The sequence below is a fragment of the Mercurialis annua genome, linkage group LG5, assembly GCF_937616625.2.
Source record: "Mercurialis annua linkage group LG5, ddMerAnnu1.2, whole genome shotgun sequence".
Classification (NCBI taxonomy): domain Eukaryota; kingdom Viridiplantae; phylum Streptophyta; class Magnoliopsida; order Malpighiales; family Euphorbiaceae; genus Mercurialis; species Mercurialis annua.
Window position 1 is genome coordinate 44,852,534 of NC_065574.1, and position 19,153 is coordinate 44,871,686.

General features: G+C 33.5%; 2 protein-coding genes across 4 annotated transcripts; one reads left to right on the forward strand and one right to left on the reverse strand.

Annotated features, from left to right (window-relative positions):
- Window positions 1–2,288: 2,288 nt before the first annotated feature.
- Window positions 2,289–4,364, forward strand: LOC126682407 (putative E3 ubiquitin-protein ligase RING1a). Of its 2 annotated transcripts, none has more exons than XM_050378074.2 (6): window positions 2,289–2,683; window positions 2,938–3,014; window positions 3,092–3,231; window positions 3,311–3,360; window positions 3,443–3,517; window positions 3,609–4,364. In XM_050378074.2, the coding sequence occupies exons 1-6, from the start codon at window positions 2,448–2,450 to the stop codon at window positions 4,204–4,206; spliced, it is 1,176 nt and encodes a 391-aa protein (XP_050234031.1). In that variant the 5' UTR covers window positions 2,289–2,447; the 3' UTR covers window positions 4,207–4,364. The 2 variants fall into 2 exon arrangements, with proteins under 2 accessions (XP_050234031.1, XP_050234030.1); XM_050378073.2 differs by having other exon boundaries at window positions 2,291–2,683; window positions 2,929–3,014.
- A 455-nt stretch (window positions 4,365–4,819) lies between these two features.
- On the reverse strand, window positions 4,820–18,706 carry LOC126682404 (uncharacterized). 2 transcript variants are annotated; one of them, XM_050378069.2, is made up of 19 exons: window positions 18,537–18,706; window positions 17,870–18,240; window positions 16,937–17,156; window positions 16,268–16,458; window positions 16,014–16,185; window positions 15,639–15,776; window positions 15,374–15,563; window positions 13,894–14,039; window positions 13,265–13,441; window positions 12,966–13,076; window positions 12,201–12,320; window positions 10,969–11,125; window positions 10,189–10,352; window positions 9,732–9,818; window positions 8,380–8,708; window positions 7,685–7,766; window positions 7,228–7,367; window positions 6,861–7,095; window positions 4,820–5,501 (listed from the first exon to the last, which is right to left on the reverse strand). In XM_050378069.2, exons 2-19 carry the CDS (start codon window positions 18,157–18,159, stop codon window positions 5,184–5,186), a joined length of 3,267 nt encoding a protein of 1,088 aa, XP_050234026.1. In that variant the 5' UTR covers window positions 18,160–18,240; window positions 18,537–18,706; the 3' UTR covers window positions 4,820–5,183. The 2 variants fall into 2 exon arrangements, with proteins under 2 accessions (XP_050234026.1, XP_050234024.1); XM_050378067.2 differs by having other exon boundaries at window positions 6,861–7,119.
- Between the last annotated feature and the right edge of the window lie 447 nt (window positions 18,707–19,153).

Genomic DNA, 19,153 nt, shown 5'->3' on the forward strand with positions numbered 1-19,153 from the left:
AGCTTTAATTTCTCGAGCTTTACTAGGTGACGGCAACGGAGATTCGGTTTTTTTCCTAGCCATGCGAGTTAACAGACTACTAAACATTCTTTTCTTTTTCCTGTTAGGTAGGTTGGATTTGTAAATACTTTGATAAAGTGAGACAATGAATTGTACTGTCTTTGGTACATTTTTTTTTTTGGCAAACGTCTTTGGTACATTAATTTTGTAATTTCTTTTGTATCATGATTATGTTTGTAAAAATCCCTTTATTATATACTAGTTTTTTGGCCACGTGCTACGCACGTTAACGATATCTATATGACCCGTTATTTAATATTATAATTGTATATTTTTTAATAATATATTATTATTTAAATTTTATTAGACTTGTATATTTTTATTAGGCAAAAGGTACAAAAAAAATCCATGACGTTTCTCCGAAAATACAAGACAGCCCTTTTTGATTTTTAGGGTACAATTCAGCCCTCAGTTTTTTTTATTGAACAAAATAGTCATTCCGTCTATATTGTCGTTAACTAATGACGTGTCCTTATAAAAAGGTTCAAAATGATACTTAATGTTTAAAATATTTACCAATTTTATATTTATAAAAAAAATTAATATATTTTCACTCCCTCTATTTAATTAACTCTCTTTAATTAAAAATCTTATTAATATTAATAAAAACCTAATAAAATCAATCTAAGCTCAATTAAATCAAATAAAATACAATCAAATCTAATTATATCAAATAAAACCCAATTAATAAAATCATAATTAAACTAATCAAAATATGATTAAACCAATCAAACCTAATTAATTAACTCTAATTAAATTAAATAAAAATCCAAGTAAAAATAATTAAACTAAATTTAATTCAATTAGAACCTATTCCGAAAACCGCAGGCCTTTTTTAAAAATCACCGTTAATTTCAAAACCACTACTGGTCTCGAAACCATCGTCGGTCTTAAAATCACCGTCGATCCGAAAACAGCTGTGGCACGGCTGTTCTCACCTGAGACCAGACTTTCTGTTCTCAGGTGTGAGAACAACGTCTGTTCTCACCTAAGAACAGACATGGCATGTTCTCAGATCTAAGAACATACCATGTATGTTCTCCGGTGGAGTCTGTTCTCTGGTAGAGAACAGACGATGGTCTGTCCTCAGTGAGAACAGACACTCACCTGAGAACAAACCTGGTCTTTTCTCAGGTGAGAACAGACCACGACCTTCGGTGGCCGGAGGTCTTTTTTTATTTTAATTTTTAAATTAAAAGGAAAGAAAAAAATATCATTCGGGTCATTTATTTTTATTTTTATAAATATAAGTCCTTTGAAAGATCAAATTGAAATATATTATACATATTAAAGACATTTTTTAATCTTTTCCTTAAGACATGTGACGCCGTTAACTGTCATTTTTTAACGGAAGGGTTTTTTTATTCAATAAAAAAATTTAAGGATGTTTTTATTTAATAAAAAAACTGGAGGACTGAATTGTACCTCAAAAATCAAAAAAGGGTGTCTTTTACTTTTGAAGAAACCTCAGGGGTTTTTTCTACCTTATGCCTTATATATTTTGTAATTTCATAAAACTGATTAAATTTTGTTCAGTTTCTGACAAAATTGATAGAGTATTAAAATAAATCATAGAATATAAAGATTTTTTTATTCTGATAAAAGTAGCTATGATATTTGAAACATGATCAACATAATATACATAAATTAATATTTTTGACAAAAAAATTATTTAATGAAGTCAGAATTATTTTAAAATAGTTTTTGATTCATTTGAAATTTAGGATAACAAAAATGATGTTTATTCTTATTATTTAGGATGAGAAAAACAAAAATGTAACAATTTATTTGTTATAGATTTATTTTTAGATTAGAATTGAAACAAACAATTATAAGAAATTTGAATTATGATTATGCTTTTTTCGGTTTTTTAATTAAAAATTATTGGTATTTATTTTGGAGCATAACAAAACAAATAAAAGCAATATAACCAAGTAAGTTTATTGAAAAAAAAACAGGGCAGATGACAATAAGTTTATTTCGTAGTCCACCTAGATACGAGTTAACAGAATTTTTGTAAATTGTTAAATAATTGAGGGCATATTTGAAACGTTTTTAATATATTAAAAGATAATTGAGATTAAAAATTCATTAAAGGCAAAGTTGCGCTATGCTATAAACTATAAGGGCATATTTGACTTTTTGTCCAAAAAAACTGTTACTTAAAAAAAAGCTTAGAATTACCCTATAAGGTAACAGTACACACATCCCTAAATTATAGCCGTTACCAATGATGGACTTTTATATATCAATTTGAAAACTAATTCGACCGTTGAAACCCTAATTGTAGATCGTTTTCTCTCTGCTCCCACACAGGAGCTTTTCCATTGAAGAGAAAGCCAAAACTTCTTTTCAAAACAGTAAAACCCGGAAATTTTCCTTCCAAAATGGTAAGCCAAGAACCAAAAGAATCCCCAATCGATCAAAACCCAGACGAAAATGCCCAAAATTTGGACCCAGTGTTCAGTCCAAGATTCAAATCCTTGGTTGCCATGGCTGGTTGGGACGAAGAGTCCATTCTCGTCGCTAGCCTTATCGTTGAAGACACGCCCGATCGACAGATTAAGCAGAGGAAACGCTCTGATACCCAGTTCAAGACTCCCCCTTCCAACACTTCAAGAAGGTATTTTGAATAAGTTTTCTTGAAGTTTGATTTTTTTGTTTTAGGCCTAGATGGTTAAAGCGTATCCAAGTACATTTGAAGATCGTGGTATTCAAACCCCGACTCTGTAACTAATATCTAATAAGATGAGACTCTAGTAGTCGGAATCCTACCTATATTCAAAAAATATTATAAAGATCATGTTTTCTTGGAAATAGAAGGAATGTAAATTTAGAAGTTGATGATCTTTTTGTTTTGTGTGTTAGAAAACGTAGGGTTCAAAGGAAGAGCCCGGTTTCGATTTCAATTCCTGTTATTAATCTTGACGAAGAAAACGAACCTGAAAAGCCAGGTATTTGATTCTACTTTTGAGATTTCGGGTTGAAGAAAATCGATTTTCTTGAATTTTATTCTGTGTTTGATTGGCAGAGATTCAGGAAATTAAGGTAGAAACCAAGAAAAATGTAGTGAAAGAAGATGATAAGTCAAAGAAAGAGAATTCCGAGGTTTCGTGTTCGAATTCGAGTCTTCCTTGTATGGATAAGCTTAAAGAAGAGTTGTCTTGTGCAGTAAGAGTTTGTTTGATCTCTTGTACGTTTACTAAGATTACAATGTTATTGATTTTAATGAAGTTTCGATGTTGTGCAGATTTGTTTAGAGATTTGCTTTGAACCTAGCACCACTTCTTGCGGACACAGGTAAATTAAAATATTCATTTTTTGTAGTTTAAAAGAATGTTGATGAATTTTAGTACTGAGTTGGTATGATATTTGTCTGTAGTTTCTGTAAGAAATGCTTAAGATCTGCTGCTGATAAGTGTGGGAAGAAATGTCCGAAATGCAGACAATTAATAAGGTGTGAATCCAACAAATTTATGCTAATTTATTTTGCTTTTGATGTTCATGTCAATGTTTGACAATGTTTTGTTTTGTTAAATTTAATATAGCAATGGAAGATCTTGCACTGTGAATACAGTTCTTTGGAACACAATACAGCTTCTTTTTCCACAAGAAGTTGAGGCAAGGAAGGCGGCCGCGGTTGCAGAGCGCAAAACTCCACCAACAAGAACTAATACTGATGTAAGAAACCGCAATGTTCGCCCTTATATGGTTTCAGGATCAAGCGGAAATGAGTCTGCAAGAAGAAGCGGTCTACGTAGCCAAGACCATGATTCTGCATTAGCTCAAAGGTCGCAAAGAGAAGATCTTTCGCGGCTATTGAGTAGTTATGCAAATGGTATAAGCAGAAGGGCAGAACAAAACCGAGATGATGGTGCTGAATTTGGTAGAATTGTGCAAAGAGACGATGTTTCGCGGGTAATAAGAAGAGATGCAACTGCGAGGAGGAGGAGAGGAACTCCAAGCCAAGATGAGGATGCTGCATTAGCTCTAAGGCTTCAGAGGGACGAGTTCATGGACGCTTTTAGAGGAGGAACACATCAGCATTCAGGAAGCTCTGTCTCCTCAGCTAGAGAAAATTTCAGAGCAATGGCAGCCAGAGCCGTTAGTGCGCGAATGACAAACCTGAGAAACCATGCTACATAGTTTCGTTTCAATCTATAAATTTCTGCTGATGCTCATGATCTTGATAAGTATTTGTACCAATCTTTGATACAAAAGTATGCACCAAGAATATTTTTGGGTCATAAACTGAAGAAGCAACTATATGTTTAGCAAATTTTATAACACCAGAAATTTTATAATTATCTTTGTTTGATATGATGCATCAAAATTGAAGAAAGTAATTCATGCTATTAAGTAATAAGACATCAAATTTTTCAAAATCAAGTGCATTTTTGTAGCCAGATTCGATGGATTTTGAAAAGGACAGTAAAATTTATAGGAGACAGCAAGATTTCATACTCTGATAAAATCACCTTTCTTTTAATTTGTATTTATTCCATTTTGATAATTAAAGAGATGAATTTATTAAAATAATAAACTTTACTCTATATTAATTGCTTATATTTTAGATATAATTAATGTGATATTTATTAACCGGTTATGACATTTATTTTCAACACGTGTTCACACAATAAATGGATGGTTCATAACCCTATGTGGCGAATTTGGTTCACACGAGAATTTCTCTTGGCCTGACACTTCTTGCTCTCTAAACAGTGTCACCCTTTTAAGTCATATTTGACTGCATAAGAAATAAAAGCAAAATCACACTAATCACTTTCAAGGCAAAATTAGATGGAGCTACTGTTGTTTTCACTCGGCACAATGTTACAAAACCAATTTCTCATTCAAATATTTCTCTAATCTGAAAACAAAATGCTCATATACAAAAATGCATTGCCGCAAGAGAATCCCCTGGCATATACTACAACAACAACAACAACAACAATTCCGCCTTTTTCCCGCTCTGCGTTCTTCACATGAATTAAGGTCACATTGCTTGCCTACAAATGGGGAGGGTTTCAAATCTTCAGTAGCAGCAGCTCGTCCCGGCGCCTGACATACAATAATACAATCAACCGACATCCCTCGAAGAAACATGGTTATATATCGCCTTGTCATTGTTTATGAGAATGCTTTCTTCTCCCAAAACGTGGCTCTCCCTTCTTGCTCCATAATATTCTCAATGCTAAAAATATGAAGCCCACAGCAGCCATGGCATATAAACCTCTGAATGGCTCCAAATTCAAGCCGTAGATATAGGAATAGTAGCCGGCAAGCAAATAAACAAAATCCAATCTCAATTCCCTCCCTAGTACTGAGAATGAAAATTGGGAATTGCACTCTGGCTTTGCATGTAAAATGCCATGAAGAATGACCCCGGTGCAAAGAGTAGAATCCAGGAACCATGGAAAGCTATGTCCCAATCCTATCCTCTGCAATTGTACACAAATTGTAATATCAAGCATCCATCAAGATGAATGAAAAGTCTACATTCTCCATAAACTCATAGGACTCATTGCAGTAGTGTCAAATTAAAATATAGTTTCTTCATAAACAGTCAACATTGTGCATAAATACTGTTCATGATAAAAAAACAAAAGTACTACAAAAAATAAACTCTTGAGCAATTAAACATGCAGTGTGAGAAAATTTGATGCGTACGTAACATTTCGCAAAAAGAAAAAAAACATGAAATCTATGGCTGATCGGAAGAACAAGAAATGCTGGATCTAGCTAAGAGAGAGAAAGGGAGAAATAAGATCATAATTGCACTTACGGATGTGAGTATTATAGCTAACTTGCTAACTACTCGATTGACTAAAAATATTTAAATCTACTCGACACTAACCGAGTCGAGCTCAAGCTCGAGATAGGCTTGCTAACCTTATCGAGCTTAGATATTTTTACTACCTTATCATAAGGTAGTAAAAATATCTAAGCAATGTAAGCATAAGGTCCTTATGCTTACATTGCTTATATATTTAATATAGGGTTAATTCCATATAAAATCATCACCTTTATACGTTTTTTCATTTTAATCACGTCCTTTAAAAAGTGTCAAATAAAATCACCACCTTTTATTTTTTTGCAAATCTATCACCGATGAGTAAAATTCGATGACTTTTTCCTCCCAAATAAAAGTTTTACTCTGACTAATGCCCTATTAACACACAAAATACATTCCTCTTACTCTTTTTTTGTTGATTCCGGTTGTCGAGTCAAAAAAAATACACCGAATTTTCACATTCGTGATAGATTTGCAAAAAAAATGAAAGGTGGTGATTTTATTTGACACTTTTTTAAAGGACGTGATTAAAATGAAAAAACGTGCAAAGGTGGTGATTTTATATGAAATTAACCCTTTAATATATTAGCCTAAGTATATTAACTAAAAACCCTAACTATTTTTAACCAAAAAATAATACTCCAAGGCTGCTCTCGCCTTCTTCTATCCTCTCCATATCTGTCATTTGCTATTTTGTCCTCAATTTTTAATATTTTATTATAGCAGCCACTTACTATTGCTTTTTTCTCTTACTAAGACAAAAGTCAAAAATAATTAAATGCTGTATGACTTTTACTATTGTTTGGGAGAAATCTATGGCTGCTGAAATTTTTAATGTTTAATCTTGTAATTTATTTTGCTTTTTCTTTTTTTCTGGGTTTGCAAAGATTTCTTGATATTTTTCGTGGGATTTTGCGAGTTGGCTTTTCTTTAATCAATTCAGAGACATTCAAGATATTTAGAAAAGATAATAAATCTTTATTTCGTAAATAGACATCATTCATACCTGCAGCCAAGCCACAAGCGAAGGGACAAACATCAGTGTCGCAAGAAGATGCAGGATCAACAGGCCATGACGGTGATGGAAGATCTCCAGCTGTGTGTCGCCAAAACTCTTTGAAGAGTTTGGACTAGTAGAGCTGTTTTCCTCCAACGGGGTATTATGGTTGAACACCCCATTTCTAAATACACTTTGATTTCCATCATCTCTGAAATCAAAGAATTCCTTTCTCCGTGCATGGCTGCGAAATGAAGCCGTCAAAAAACTGTCACAAAAACATGAAACAGTTCTTAGGATGCATCTACAGGAAGAACTGGAAGAAAAAAAAGCAAATATCAATAATAGCATATATAAGTTTAATCTTCCAAAATACCCGCACAATGCAGTATGACAGCAGAAAACATGAGACAAGAGAAGTACGAATAAACCCAATGCTGGATGAACAAAACAACCCAGGGTGATTGCAGTCAGCGCTGTCACGAGTGATAGATTGACTCTTAGAACCCTAATAACCTGCATTATAACAAATAAGATCAAGTGAACAAATAAAAGCGTCCACCGGGCTTATAAATTATGACAGCGAAAATGAGTACAGAACAGGGTTTAAGTCTCAGAAAGGAAAAGAAGAAATATCAGTAAAAAGGTACTACTCAAAGAATCAAATTTCTATAACCTTTTCATTTAACTAAGAGTATCTGCTTTGGCTTACAAGAGTGAAGCCCATTAACCAGGGTTACAGAAGAGGTGCTGAATTCTAGTCATGTAACCAACTACTGCCATTCTGGTCTTAACATGTGTGTATTTGTGTAAGAGGTTAGGTCAGAGCTTACCTTTAATGAAAAGAAACTGCAAGAAAGATTAACAAACCAATGAAGAAATCCTAAACGAAAGTTGCCTTCAGATCCTTGCCACCTACAGTATTGACTTGTAATTCAGCACACAGAACTTCAACATACAAGGAAAAGTGAACTTCAACATATTATGACTATCATTTTCAATTAGATTCATTAAATATTCCAATATAATATTCATGTCCTTCGGATGCTTATACTGATGCTTCTCTAGTCCATTTTTACTTCAATATATAAACGTCTACAAATGCTAATTATGCATGCCAAATATAAGTTTTGTGATATGCAATGACCACTATATTTATGTAAGAGGTAGAAAACACAGCTACCAGTAGATGTTGAAGTCCAATTAGAAGATGTGAGTTAAGCATGCATGACAACTCAATATCTCAAAGTTAGATCACCAATGAAAAACTAATATTTTACATGGACTCTTGTGTCAACTGTACATCTCACAGACAATGAGAGACCAAAACAGACCAATCTTTCATGGCACTTCTAGCTAATCCAGCTAAACCCAAAATAATGAATTGTGAGACTATGTCAATATAATGGCTATTCAATTTATGGATGAAAAATCTATGTTTTTCTGTAACCTCAGCCACTTTTAATTTTTCTGAAATTCACAGATCATTATTTGCTGGTAAACATTATACAGGGGACTAGCTTCTAACCTTGTCTTGATAAAAACATGGATGATGGCAGCCGCATAGAAGACCAATTGGGAAACGATGATCACAAGAATCATGGACCCATTTGCAAAAAGATAACAGATCATAGAAATAATGATAAAAGTTGCAAAAGGAGGAAGTGGTTGAGACAGCAGAAAGGAAATGAATAAGGAAATTAAAATGGGTATGATGCCTAGAAGCAAAAATGGTAATGGCAATCTCAAATTAGACTCCACAGCTGTCAAAATTGAAGGTATAGGCACATCAACAACCCATGCATGTGCTTGCCGCATTAGAGCGAAAAAAACAACCGCAATGGAGAAACCAACTATCTGCATCAAAGAAGTTCCCAACATGATATGGTTTAGTATCTACATGAAGAAATCTATCACAAGGAGCAAAAAGCATGACGTGATTATGCATTTCTTGAGAATATGTGATTATACATTTCAGTATGGTGTATGATTTAATACAACAACCCATTAATATTCCTCCCATAGGAAAGGCACAAGAAGTAACCATATCAGAAAGTGCTACCTCCTAGCGTCTCAATGTATTGAGCAAAATATCTTGATGGTTAAACTAACAGATTATAAATAGGTCAGAGGGTAGGAGATGGCATCCAGGCACTGCTACTTAATTGTGCATTTGGAATAATCTCAAAATAGCAAGTATTATCTCAAAAAATTAGGAACTTGACCATCTCATATAAATTTAGCAGATCAGTGAAATAATAGAGGTGTTTCTCAATCCAGCTTAAAGTTCAATGACAATTAGCGCACAGTACAATAACAAAATAAAGCAAAACAAAAAACAGTATCTGATTCTGGATTTTTAAGTTAACATAGATACTGAATGGCATGATCACTTTGCAGAGAGTTTCCATATATTTTTTTTCTCCATTTTCAATTCTTTACACTTCTATTTCTGTATTGGGAGGGTTTCCTAAAGTTTTTTTGTCTTTTAACAGGTCCTAATCATAAGATGATAATACGCCTTTTCCATATGATTTATCAGAAAGGTCCATTAAAGTGAATCACAGTTCATTGAGTTATTTAGAGGGTACTTATTTCAAGTTATCTAATTTGCTAATGTTGTTCACCTAAGTTCTCCAAGAATTACAGCCCTTGTGTAAAAGGAAAAGTTCTCTCTCTTAATACACATAAGTGCAATCAACATATTTAACCAAACACGACTTAAGTTCAGAAAAGAACCACTAAAAATTAAAATAAATGTTATGAGAAGAAATTGCAAAGAAGCAAGATATATCTTAAAATGAGCATGGAGTACATATCTAAAAAGGATAAAGGAAGTAGATAATAAGATATGCATCTACACAAGGACACCTGAATCACCTGTGAACTATACAAAAGCAAAAACCTGCTGGCAGCTGCAGTTTCAGAAACAGTGATGCCCATTTTATATGAACAATGAGGATCCACCTGTAGAGTGAAATGAGCACAAAGCCTTAATTCATTAACAGGTAAGGTATAATAACATTAATAAAAATAAACATTAATTAGAAGTTACTCCCTCCGAACCATAAAGATAGAAAAACTTGCACTTTCACGAGAATTAAGAATCTAATTAGTTAAGGTTAATTTATTAAAAGATTCCTACAATACCTTTATGTTTTTTAAAAGTGAATCAGAATGAGCCACAATATTTAATGCTCATATAATAAGATTATAAGGTATGTTGATAATTCTGTATTGAACAAACAATTAGATGTAGAAACTTTTTGTATTTTATGGGCTACGAAGTGTCCAGTTTTTTTTTTTTTTTTTATAGGACAGAGGGAGGTTTTCATACCAGTAACATGACAGCAGTCTTCTCAGATCCCGGGGCAGATCTCCATAAAGCTGGCGAGGAATCAATTATTACAGTTTCACCGTACAAATTAGGAAATATGTGAAGACCTGATGTAGGATCCCATGCAAGTGCCACTGGTGGGAAACACCGCAGTTTACAAAGCTCTGAAAAATCAATAGCAGCATCTTAGCAGAAAAAGGAATGAATTATGATGATCAAGGAAACCCACAAAGAAATCTCTTTCTATTCTTAACTACTGATTACACAAAAAGTCTGTGGCTATAAGAACCAATAGAAATATCGAGATTCTCATAAAGTAATAAATTTACCATAAATGTCAACTTACTGCATTAGAATAGAACCAATGCAAAAGAAAACATACACAAATGAGTTGATTGCATAAGCACAGTTTCTTCATCAGTAAAACTAACTCGAGAGATTTAAGAAATATAGAAATCCATGATATATAGGAGATTATCACTAGAAAAATAATGGAACTTCCACCGTGATAAATTTACAAAAACAAAAAACTAATAAAAACATCAATTTGTGTAACGAAACAAAACATTAGCAGCTAGTATTTCCTGAAACAGATTTTTCATGCATAAACATCATAAATCATCCACATCAAAGATTATATTAAAAACAACTTGTATATGCTGCCAGTAACATTTTCAGCAACACCAGGAGTTGCAAAGATGCATGGAGAACAATCAGAAGACTGCACCTAGCCAATTGAAGTAAACAAGATTAACTATAGAAATAAAATAAATTTCTTACTACTGCTTTCCATGTCTCCAGCCTCATCAGAAGGAAGTCCAGACCTTTTTATTCCACAGCCCAAGGTTTTTAGAGATAGAGTAACAGGCAAAAGGCCTAAGCTAATGGAGAACGTTACATTGAAAGCAAGGGGATGATCCTCTTTCAAAAGTAATTCCTGCAGAATATGAAAAGCATGCACCTTTCAAAATTGCTAAATGGTCAATAAAACAACAGACCCATCATTTAAACATCAGTGCTTTTTCTAAACAACACAGTTACTTTCATTTTAAAACAAGGCCTAATTACTTTAAAAAAACCACCTTGTAACTTTTTTGCATTGAAAAAGTTCAATTGTACCTGGGTTTTCATGTTTCACCTCTATCCCGAAAAAAAGGTACAATTGACGATTTAAATAGTTTAAGGATAAAAACGTTAATAACAACTAAATAGAAGGGTTACACCATATTTTCTCTTATTTGAAAAAATACAAATAAGTCCTTCAACTTTAAAAATGTTCAAATAAATCCTAATAATTGATTGTTTTTAGATATTTTATTAAAAAATTAAATTATTTAAAAAAATATTTCCGACCTACCATAGTACTCCTCCGATTTTTCGAACCAACTACTGAATTTTTTTAAAAAAAATATTTTTTTTCTGTTTTCATGCTCGAAGGAGAAGCTCTCCTCCTTCGAAGAGTGACCCGGAATTTTTTTTTTAAATGCAAATAAATTTTGTTTTATGTAAATTTTAATTTTTTTTACGGTTTTTTATTTAAAAGAATTATTAATAATTAACATAAATTAAATAATTATTATTAGTTGAGTTTTTTTAGAGAAGGTGTTTTTGTACAATTAATAATATTAATGTCTAATTAGAATATAAGCTAAATATGAAGGATTAATTTAGCCTTTTGTCAAATGAAAGAGATCAATTTAATACTTCGGGATAGAGGTGAAACATAAGAATCCAAAATACGGTACAATTGAACTTTTTCCTAGGCCAGGGTATAAACACCAAAAAGTCACAAGGTGGTTTTTTTTTTAAGTAATTAGGCCTTAAAACAACAGTGTTTTTTTAACTGATCACACTCATAATTACAAAACAAGAGTGCTGATAATAAATCTGTTATCTTTATTCTTTTTTTCCTTCCCTCAACTTCTCCCATCTTTTTATGCCCAAACACAGTTTAAGATTTTATAGTTTAAACTCCTAGGAAGTACATCAGCTACTTCATAAAATATGTTGACCTTTTCAGAATAGGAAGATAGAAGCATCAACTGAGCAGATATATCTCTTTCTCCATCCTCGGGGTTAAAGAACTGGCCAACTGCCATGGAAGCTGCTGGTGGAGGTCTTCCTGAAATACTCTGAGCATCAGAAATCACACGTCAGTTACTGGAACCATTTCAAATTATTAAGCTACATAGGTGTAGCTGCACCATTGCTAGGAAAAAATAATGAAACCAATAAATGTATGACAAGTAAAAATCTTATTTAATCTTCCTCGATTAATAGTCTATAAAATGTTATGCAGCAGTGGTGATTAAGTCATTAGAGTAATGATAAAAAAAACAAAAGCAACTTGCCATTGTTCTATATATGAAATAACAAATCTAACATGGACATACTAGCAGTCCAATCCAAACAGATTATGCATAATGGGGTAGTTAAAAACCCACTCGGGTCAAGTTGTAGCCAACTTGAATTTTGTGGACAAGCCAGAAACAATTTTTGATCAACTGTTGTTACTTCAAGAGATTGAATTATCCAGTTACACAACCAAACGTGAGATTTTGCAAATTACTTTCCTTACTCTTATTTGGACATCGGCAGTCAGTGACAGGGTGCCCAATATAGGCTTTATACAAGTTCCCAAACATTAGCTTCAATAATAAATTTATGGAACAAGCAGGATAAAAGAGAGTAAAAATATCCCTAAAAATCTATCAGACAAAGATTCCGACAGCGTTTAAGAAAAAGATGGTCATAAAAAGGATGAAGGGATAGAATACCGGACGAGGAGCAATTGAAATTGTCAGGAATCTGAAACCACGCATATCCTCTGGAGTCAACTGAAGTACAGCAGATGGAGGTGCTTGCTCAGTCTGACTACCAGGTTCACCCTGATAAACATTCAGCAAATTCAATAAAGTTAGCCGGCCTGTCTCATCCACTTGAGGACTGTTTTTAGCGCACCGAGCTCTAATAGCATAGCACAGAACTTTAGACTTCCATTTAATAACATCCCATAAGATAATAAGCACGCACATAGAAAATAGTTAAGATCAGAATTTCACCAAGTACTTAATACCTGCCTTGGTGCTGGTCGCGAAGGGATTTGCACCAACTTTGATGTCACCTCAACAACCATTTTATTCGCAGCCAAGTCTGAGGTTGATTGCACCTTTTTGGGCCATAGATGAAGTCTAACTCCGAAACATGGAGCAAGATTTGTCACAAATATGAAATGGTTTTTCCCATTTGAACCCTATAGACAGAAGTTAAACTGTAAGCAGCTTTACAGCGTTGTGTGTGTTTAATCAGGAATTCGGGATAATAAAAGGCAAGTCGTGAATTAAAAGATATTAGAATACACCAACTATATATACTGATCTTGTGATACTTAGATGTGAAAATATGAATAATTAATTAAGTTTATTCTACAGATCCTAGAATCAGTGAGTTTTAGCTTACCGATCAATTACAATACCTATCAGACAAGAAAAGACTTTCAAATGCAAATTTCAATCCAAAAACAAAGTTGGGCAACAGTGCAAAAGCCTTAGCTGGAAGCAAAATACTGTGAGCAGGATAAGAATTAAAAGGTGAACTATCAAGAATCAGCATCTAGTCTAACCTTAATAGTAAGATCAAAATAGGAAATAAACATCACATGTAACCATTTTACAGCTACCCATGAAATAGTTTGGCAAAGCTAACCAATTTCTGTATGTCCAACCACCGCCTCCTCCCATCCATTGCCAAAACAGTCATAGTAGTAGTCTGGATGTATAGATCCCTCTCAAGGCCATCTTCATTCCAGTGAATATTGCTGGGACAGCCAGATAAAGTATACACTTGAGAATCTGCAAGTAATAAAATGTTTATCCCACAAATAGTTATACTGCTTTAAGAGTTGAAATTTGTCAAGGTAATACACGACTTAGAAACATGAAAACTGAAATAAAGATGTAAGAAGTTGTAAAACACGTCCTTGTGCATCTTATGCAAGACAATGATGAGTGCTACAAGGTATAATAGTACAATCTTGCAGGCCAACTAAGTCGATATCAGAAATTATTCTTGCACTGAGTTATGATTCACATGAAAAAACTCAAACTATTCAATCATCATCTATTTATCAAACGGAAACCAGGAACATTGTTTGACCAATTAGCACTCAAATAATTACAATTACGACAGCCGTAATATGTTTCTTGCCTTCACAAGTAGGTTATATGCATTGATATACGCGGGTTTGATAAACCTGATCTAGCAACAAAGGTTCAAGGGTTCACACGGGGCACAAAGTGCTCCCTGGCTATAGCAAGGTTAGGGGGGGATGATGAGTAAAGCTAGTAGGCAGGCTTCTCTTTTCATTTTTGAAAAGGGGCTGTTCCGATGCCTCAAACCAGTAACCTATAAGTCACCCAATGGGCAACCTTACCTTTGTGCCGAGGCCCACCCACCTAGTCGGCTAGTTCAAAGATAATTCATAAATCTGGCCTTGTTGCCTTTCTCTAAAACTCAAGTTCTTATAATAAAAATCAATCTTAAAATCCTTAACAATTTAAAAAAAATCCTTAACAAATAGCTTCATTGCTGCCTACAATAGAAGATCACAGCATCTTTTAGTTTTTTACAAGTACGCCAACAAGGTAAACATTTAAAGCATGGCACAAGATTACAATTATAGGTAGCTTTGATCTACCAAAGACGGTACATGAAAGTTGTGTGGTGCCACTCCCCTTAGCTATAGTACTGGCAATGGCAAGAAACAAAAATTAACCTCCTGAATTTCCACACCTCTCTTTTCAGAACGGATAATTGTTCTAGTTTTTTCCTTTTCAAGTAAACCTTGACTTGCCTTTGTACTTAAAAACTTGCACAGCTCCATTGGTCAATTTTGTTTTTTAATCCATATTAAACATGATAAAATGAACTCTATATTCAAACTTTTAGCCTCTTTCAGTTCTCTTAAACTCTATATTTTATTGTTTTGAAGGAATTTCTCAAATTCTGTCACACATGTAAATGACTTATATGCTATTGTAAGATTAGAAACTAATTCATAGAACACCAAAATGAACTAATTTTCAGTAATTCCAATTGCATAAAAAATAATATGCAAATTAAAGTTTCACAAATCTTGGATCATATATTCAGACAGAAAAAACATTAAATTAAACTTCACAAATACCACGAGTATTTTTAATGTCCTTAATTGGAGTATGAGTTGTCTGATAAGATGCTTGTGATTGCCTCATCCAATTGAAAGTTTGTGGAACCCCACTACGGAGCATTCTTGAAAACACTGCTAGTCTCTTTTGAGTGTCAGGATATGGCTGACCTGTTCTAGAGTCTATCAGAGTAAGGAGGGTATGTGATACCTACACAGAATAAGCACGCTGATAACAGCTCACAATGATCTGAAATCTGGGTTCTAAAAGAGATGATGTACTCACTTGAACAACTAATTGATTACACCATAAGATTGCCTGATGTTCCATAGACAGCCATACGTTTCTCATGCCAGTACTACTTATCATAAAGCCATGAGTTGAAGGCACAATGTCATCTAGAGTCTCTAACTTTGATCTTACCTGGAGACGCACAAAATAAAGGACAGAATATAAAATAAGAGCATAAGAACTTAAACACATAAATCTAACAATCTTAAAAGGAATGAGAATGAGATTGCAAACAAGAGAAATGGCCAACTAATACTTTGATTAAATTACAAGCAAATATGCCTAAAAGAATCCACCATGTAGGCATGTACCTAGCAATTACCCAAAAAAATATACTAGCTCCAGAAAAGAAGTTTCGTTTTAACAAACCTGATAATCATTATAACCACCAGAGATGGAGACCACAACGACATGAGAGAACAAGGGGTCCGACATATATTGTCCTGTTCGAGTAGTTTGGACCTCATATCTCTTTTTCCATTCCTGATTTACATGTGCAAAATATTGACCCAATGACGGCTGCAGTGCCACAGGAGGGGATCTAGAAAAACAGTAACACTCATGAAATACATACCAATTTGTGGAATCAACAATTTAAGCATGACAGAAGCTATCAAACTCACTGGTGTGGGGTTGAAAGTGTAAGAATAGTATCAACGGATGACTTCCTTAAACGAGGATGTATAGTTGCAGCTCTAGCAACAAAACCACCCATAGAATGTCCAACTAAAATGACACTTTTCGGCAAACTACCAGAGGTTGCAGCACCTTCTCTTACTCGAGCATCGTGAGATTCTTTGTATTGATCCAAAATCTGCAGGTATGATCATATAATAAGTTAATAACTAGTTGTTGAAACTTAATGTGTGAGCAAACAAATCCAAGCTGTTTACAACTAAAAGTCTTATACCTTAAATGAATATAAAGATTAAAAGTTACTACCACCTGATGTAGAAAAATCATGGAAGTTAAAATAGCTGTTGAAAATAAGAAACTAGAAGTTGAAGCTAATTCAATACCGAAGGAAAACATTAATGGTGGCAGTTATGAAACATAATGACTTAGCTTTTAATAAAAAAAAAAATTCACTAGCCATAAGTGGATGCTAAAGAAAGATGTCATGAGGACAAGGCTTAAGCCAGCCTTTAGACAGATACAGTGCTTTAACAATTGTCTTTCCTGATATGAAGAAAAACAAATCCTTAATATAGAGAACTATTTTATATGATGTAGAAACCTCCATCACCAAAAATATAGATTTATCCATGCGGCGATGAAGAAAAAAATAGTACCCTGTGAATCGCATATACAACATATTCTGTGTGTTCTTCAAGTATTCGACCATCCATTGCTGAATGTTCACCTTCAAGATCTACAGCAAACCAGTCCAACCTGCTAGCATATTGGTTGGGTATTTCTCCCCCTCCATCAGAATTCAAGTACGCCTCATCATAAAATGTCCGTTCAAGTGGACCTCCTTGATATGCCCTGTCAGATTCTGCAGCCAAAGATCTTACCTATACAGAAGACAACAGAAGCACAGAACCTTATGATATATATAAATCTGTGTGTGAAAGAGTATCTATCCACAAGAGCACAATGCCCGACCTGACATATTGCTAAGACATTGCATATGCCGCATTTTAATATACGAAAAAAAAATGCATTCTTGTTTGAAATGCATAAAAAAACAAACTGTACAATATGGCCATAAGCAATAAGTCCAGCAGCACAATATCATTACGAGTGTTGACAGGTAACAGCTACTCACACTCAGCCCCTGCTTCTAATTACCATTGGGAACAAGAAACGGTTTAATAGACTATTGTTTCCCATTTAATTTTCAAACAGAACTTTAAAAACCTCATTCTCTTTACCTTGAATTTTCATCAAAACCACTAGTTTGTTGCACAATTAAAATATAAAGATGTAAACAACTGAACTGTTGTGGAATGTGCTAAATGTGAAACCACATATCTTGAACAATGATGCTAAAAAAATTCAAGAAAAAATTCTGTGGGATGTAGCTATTCCTAATAGTAATAGTTATTCACACAGTTGTTTATGCATTCATCTGCACGAGTTACATGCTAGAAACAAAAACCTATACCTTTTAAAAGATACAACCACCTACCATTTACCCATTCTTAATAACTCGTAGAATACCGTCAAAATCAACAACATATAAACAAAACAATAAACTAAAACAGAATCATAACAAAGACCTTGCCTGTTTGTAGCTACCACCATTTCCGGGAATAAAAAGAACAGGAACCCCATTAAGTTGCTTTAAATGCTCATTATAGTCAATCTTTTTCCAGCCTTCATGGTACAAATGCAATCCATATTTCGCACTATCTCCGCCACTTGAAATCGGAATATAAGTAGGATACATATAAGTCATCACACAACCATTCGAAATCGGCTTTAATAAGCCATATAAAGCGAGTAAACCAATCCATAGTGTTATTATAACAATAACACCAACTCTAATCTTGCCTCTAAATCCTTCCATTCTTTTCCAAAAATAAAATCTCAAATTCCACTTTATCACTGCCACCTCATCCAGTAATTTTCTTTGCACATCTTCTAAAATCTATGAAACAAAAAATATAGCTAAATTAGGGTTAGAATTAAATAAACTAAGTTTTTTTACTAAAATTAAAAGATCAGCTTCATTAAAAGCTTATAAACAGTTGGATAAAGTTCAGATACTAAAAAAAAAGTGAAATGCGGAGTTAATTTTAAACTTAATTAGATTATTAATACCTAATCTGGAACCAGATAACAGTTTAGCATTGTAATTAATTAGTTAACTAATTAAATGAGATGTGATCTAAATTAAGAATCTAATTTAATTAACTAATCTGAAGAATATGATGAGGGGGCCACCTGATCGGAAATGTATCGGAAAGTTGCCTGAAATGGAAGTGAAGTGGAGGAGATGGTGAGTTAGATTAGATACAGTGAAGTGTACGGAAAGGTTTTATGGTCTTGTTCTTTTAATGACATAGAAAATGGGAAGACTGGAAGAGAAAATGAGAATCGGGTCAGTAAGAGTCATGATTATATGGTTCGGATCTAATATATATTGGGTTTACATTTTTATATTATAACTAGTATATAACCATCGCTTTGCTTCGGAGACACATTATTAATAGTAGTTAGTAGGTAATTTATATTGTACACAATTTCGACATATTAACTTAATTGTAAATAATAATTAATATAGTGTAAGTTTGATTAAATAGTATATAATTTAAAATAGAAAAAGTACAAAGCAGACTGCATTTTAATATGAACTAATTGCTAATTTAAAATTACAGTACCTGTATACATTACAACAGCAAGCACAGTAGCAAGCAAAATGAGACTATTTAAGGAATAAGGCCTAACAATAAAATGCATAAAGAACTGCCTCAGCTGTAACTACCCCACATCCATACAATCCATAGGTCAGCTTTGTTTTGGTTTTTTTGTCTTGTGCATGGTGGTTTTGAACTTCCTCA

Coding starts and splice junctions, on each gene's coding strand:
- LOC126682404 (XM_050378067.2), bottom strand. CDS start 18,159: ATGGAAGGATTTAGAGGCAAGATTAGAGTTGGTGTTATTGTTATAATA. Junction 13,077..13,264: donor CGCGACCAGCACCAAGGCAG/GTATTAAGTACT, acceptor AATGTTTATCAG/GGTGAACCTGGTAGTCAGAC. Junction 7,767..8,379: donor CATGTTTTTATCAAGACAAG/GTTAGAAGCTAG, acceptor TCAATACTGTAG/GTGGCAAGGATCTGAAGGCA.
- LOC126682407 (XM_050378073.2), top strand. CDS start 2,448: ATGGTAAGCCAAGAACCAAAAGAATCCCCAATCGATCAAAACCCAGAC. Junction 3,361..3,442: donor ACCACTTCTTGCGGACACAG/GTAAATTAAAAT, acceptor ATTTGTCTGTAG/TTTCTGTAAGAAATGCTTAA. Junction 3,518..3,608: donor AAATGCAGACAATTAATAAG/GTGTGAATCCAA, acceptor AATTTAATATAG/CAATGGAAGATCTTGCACTG.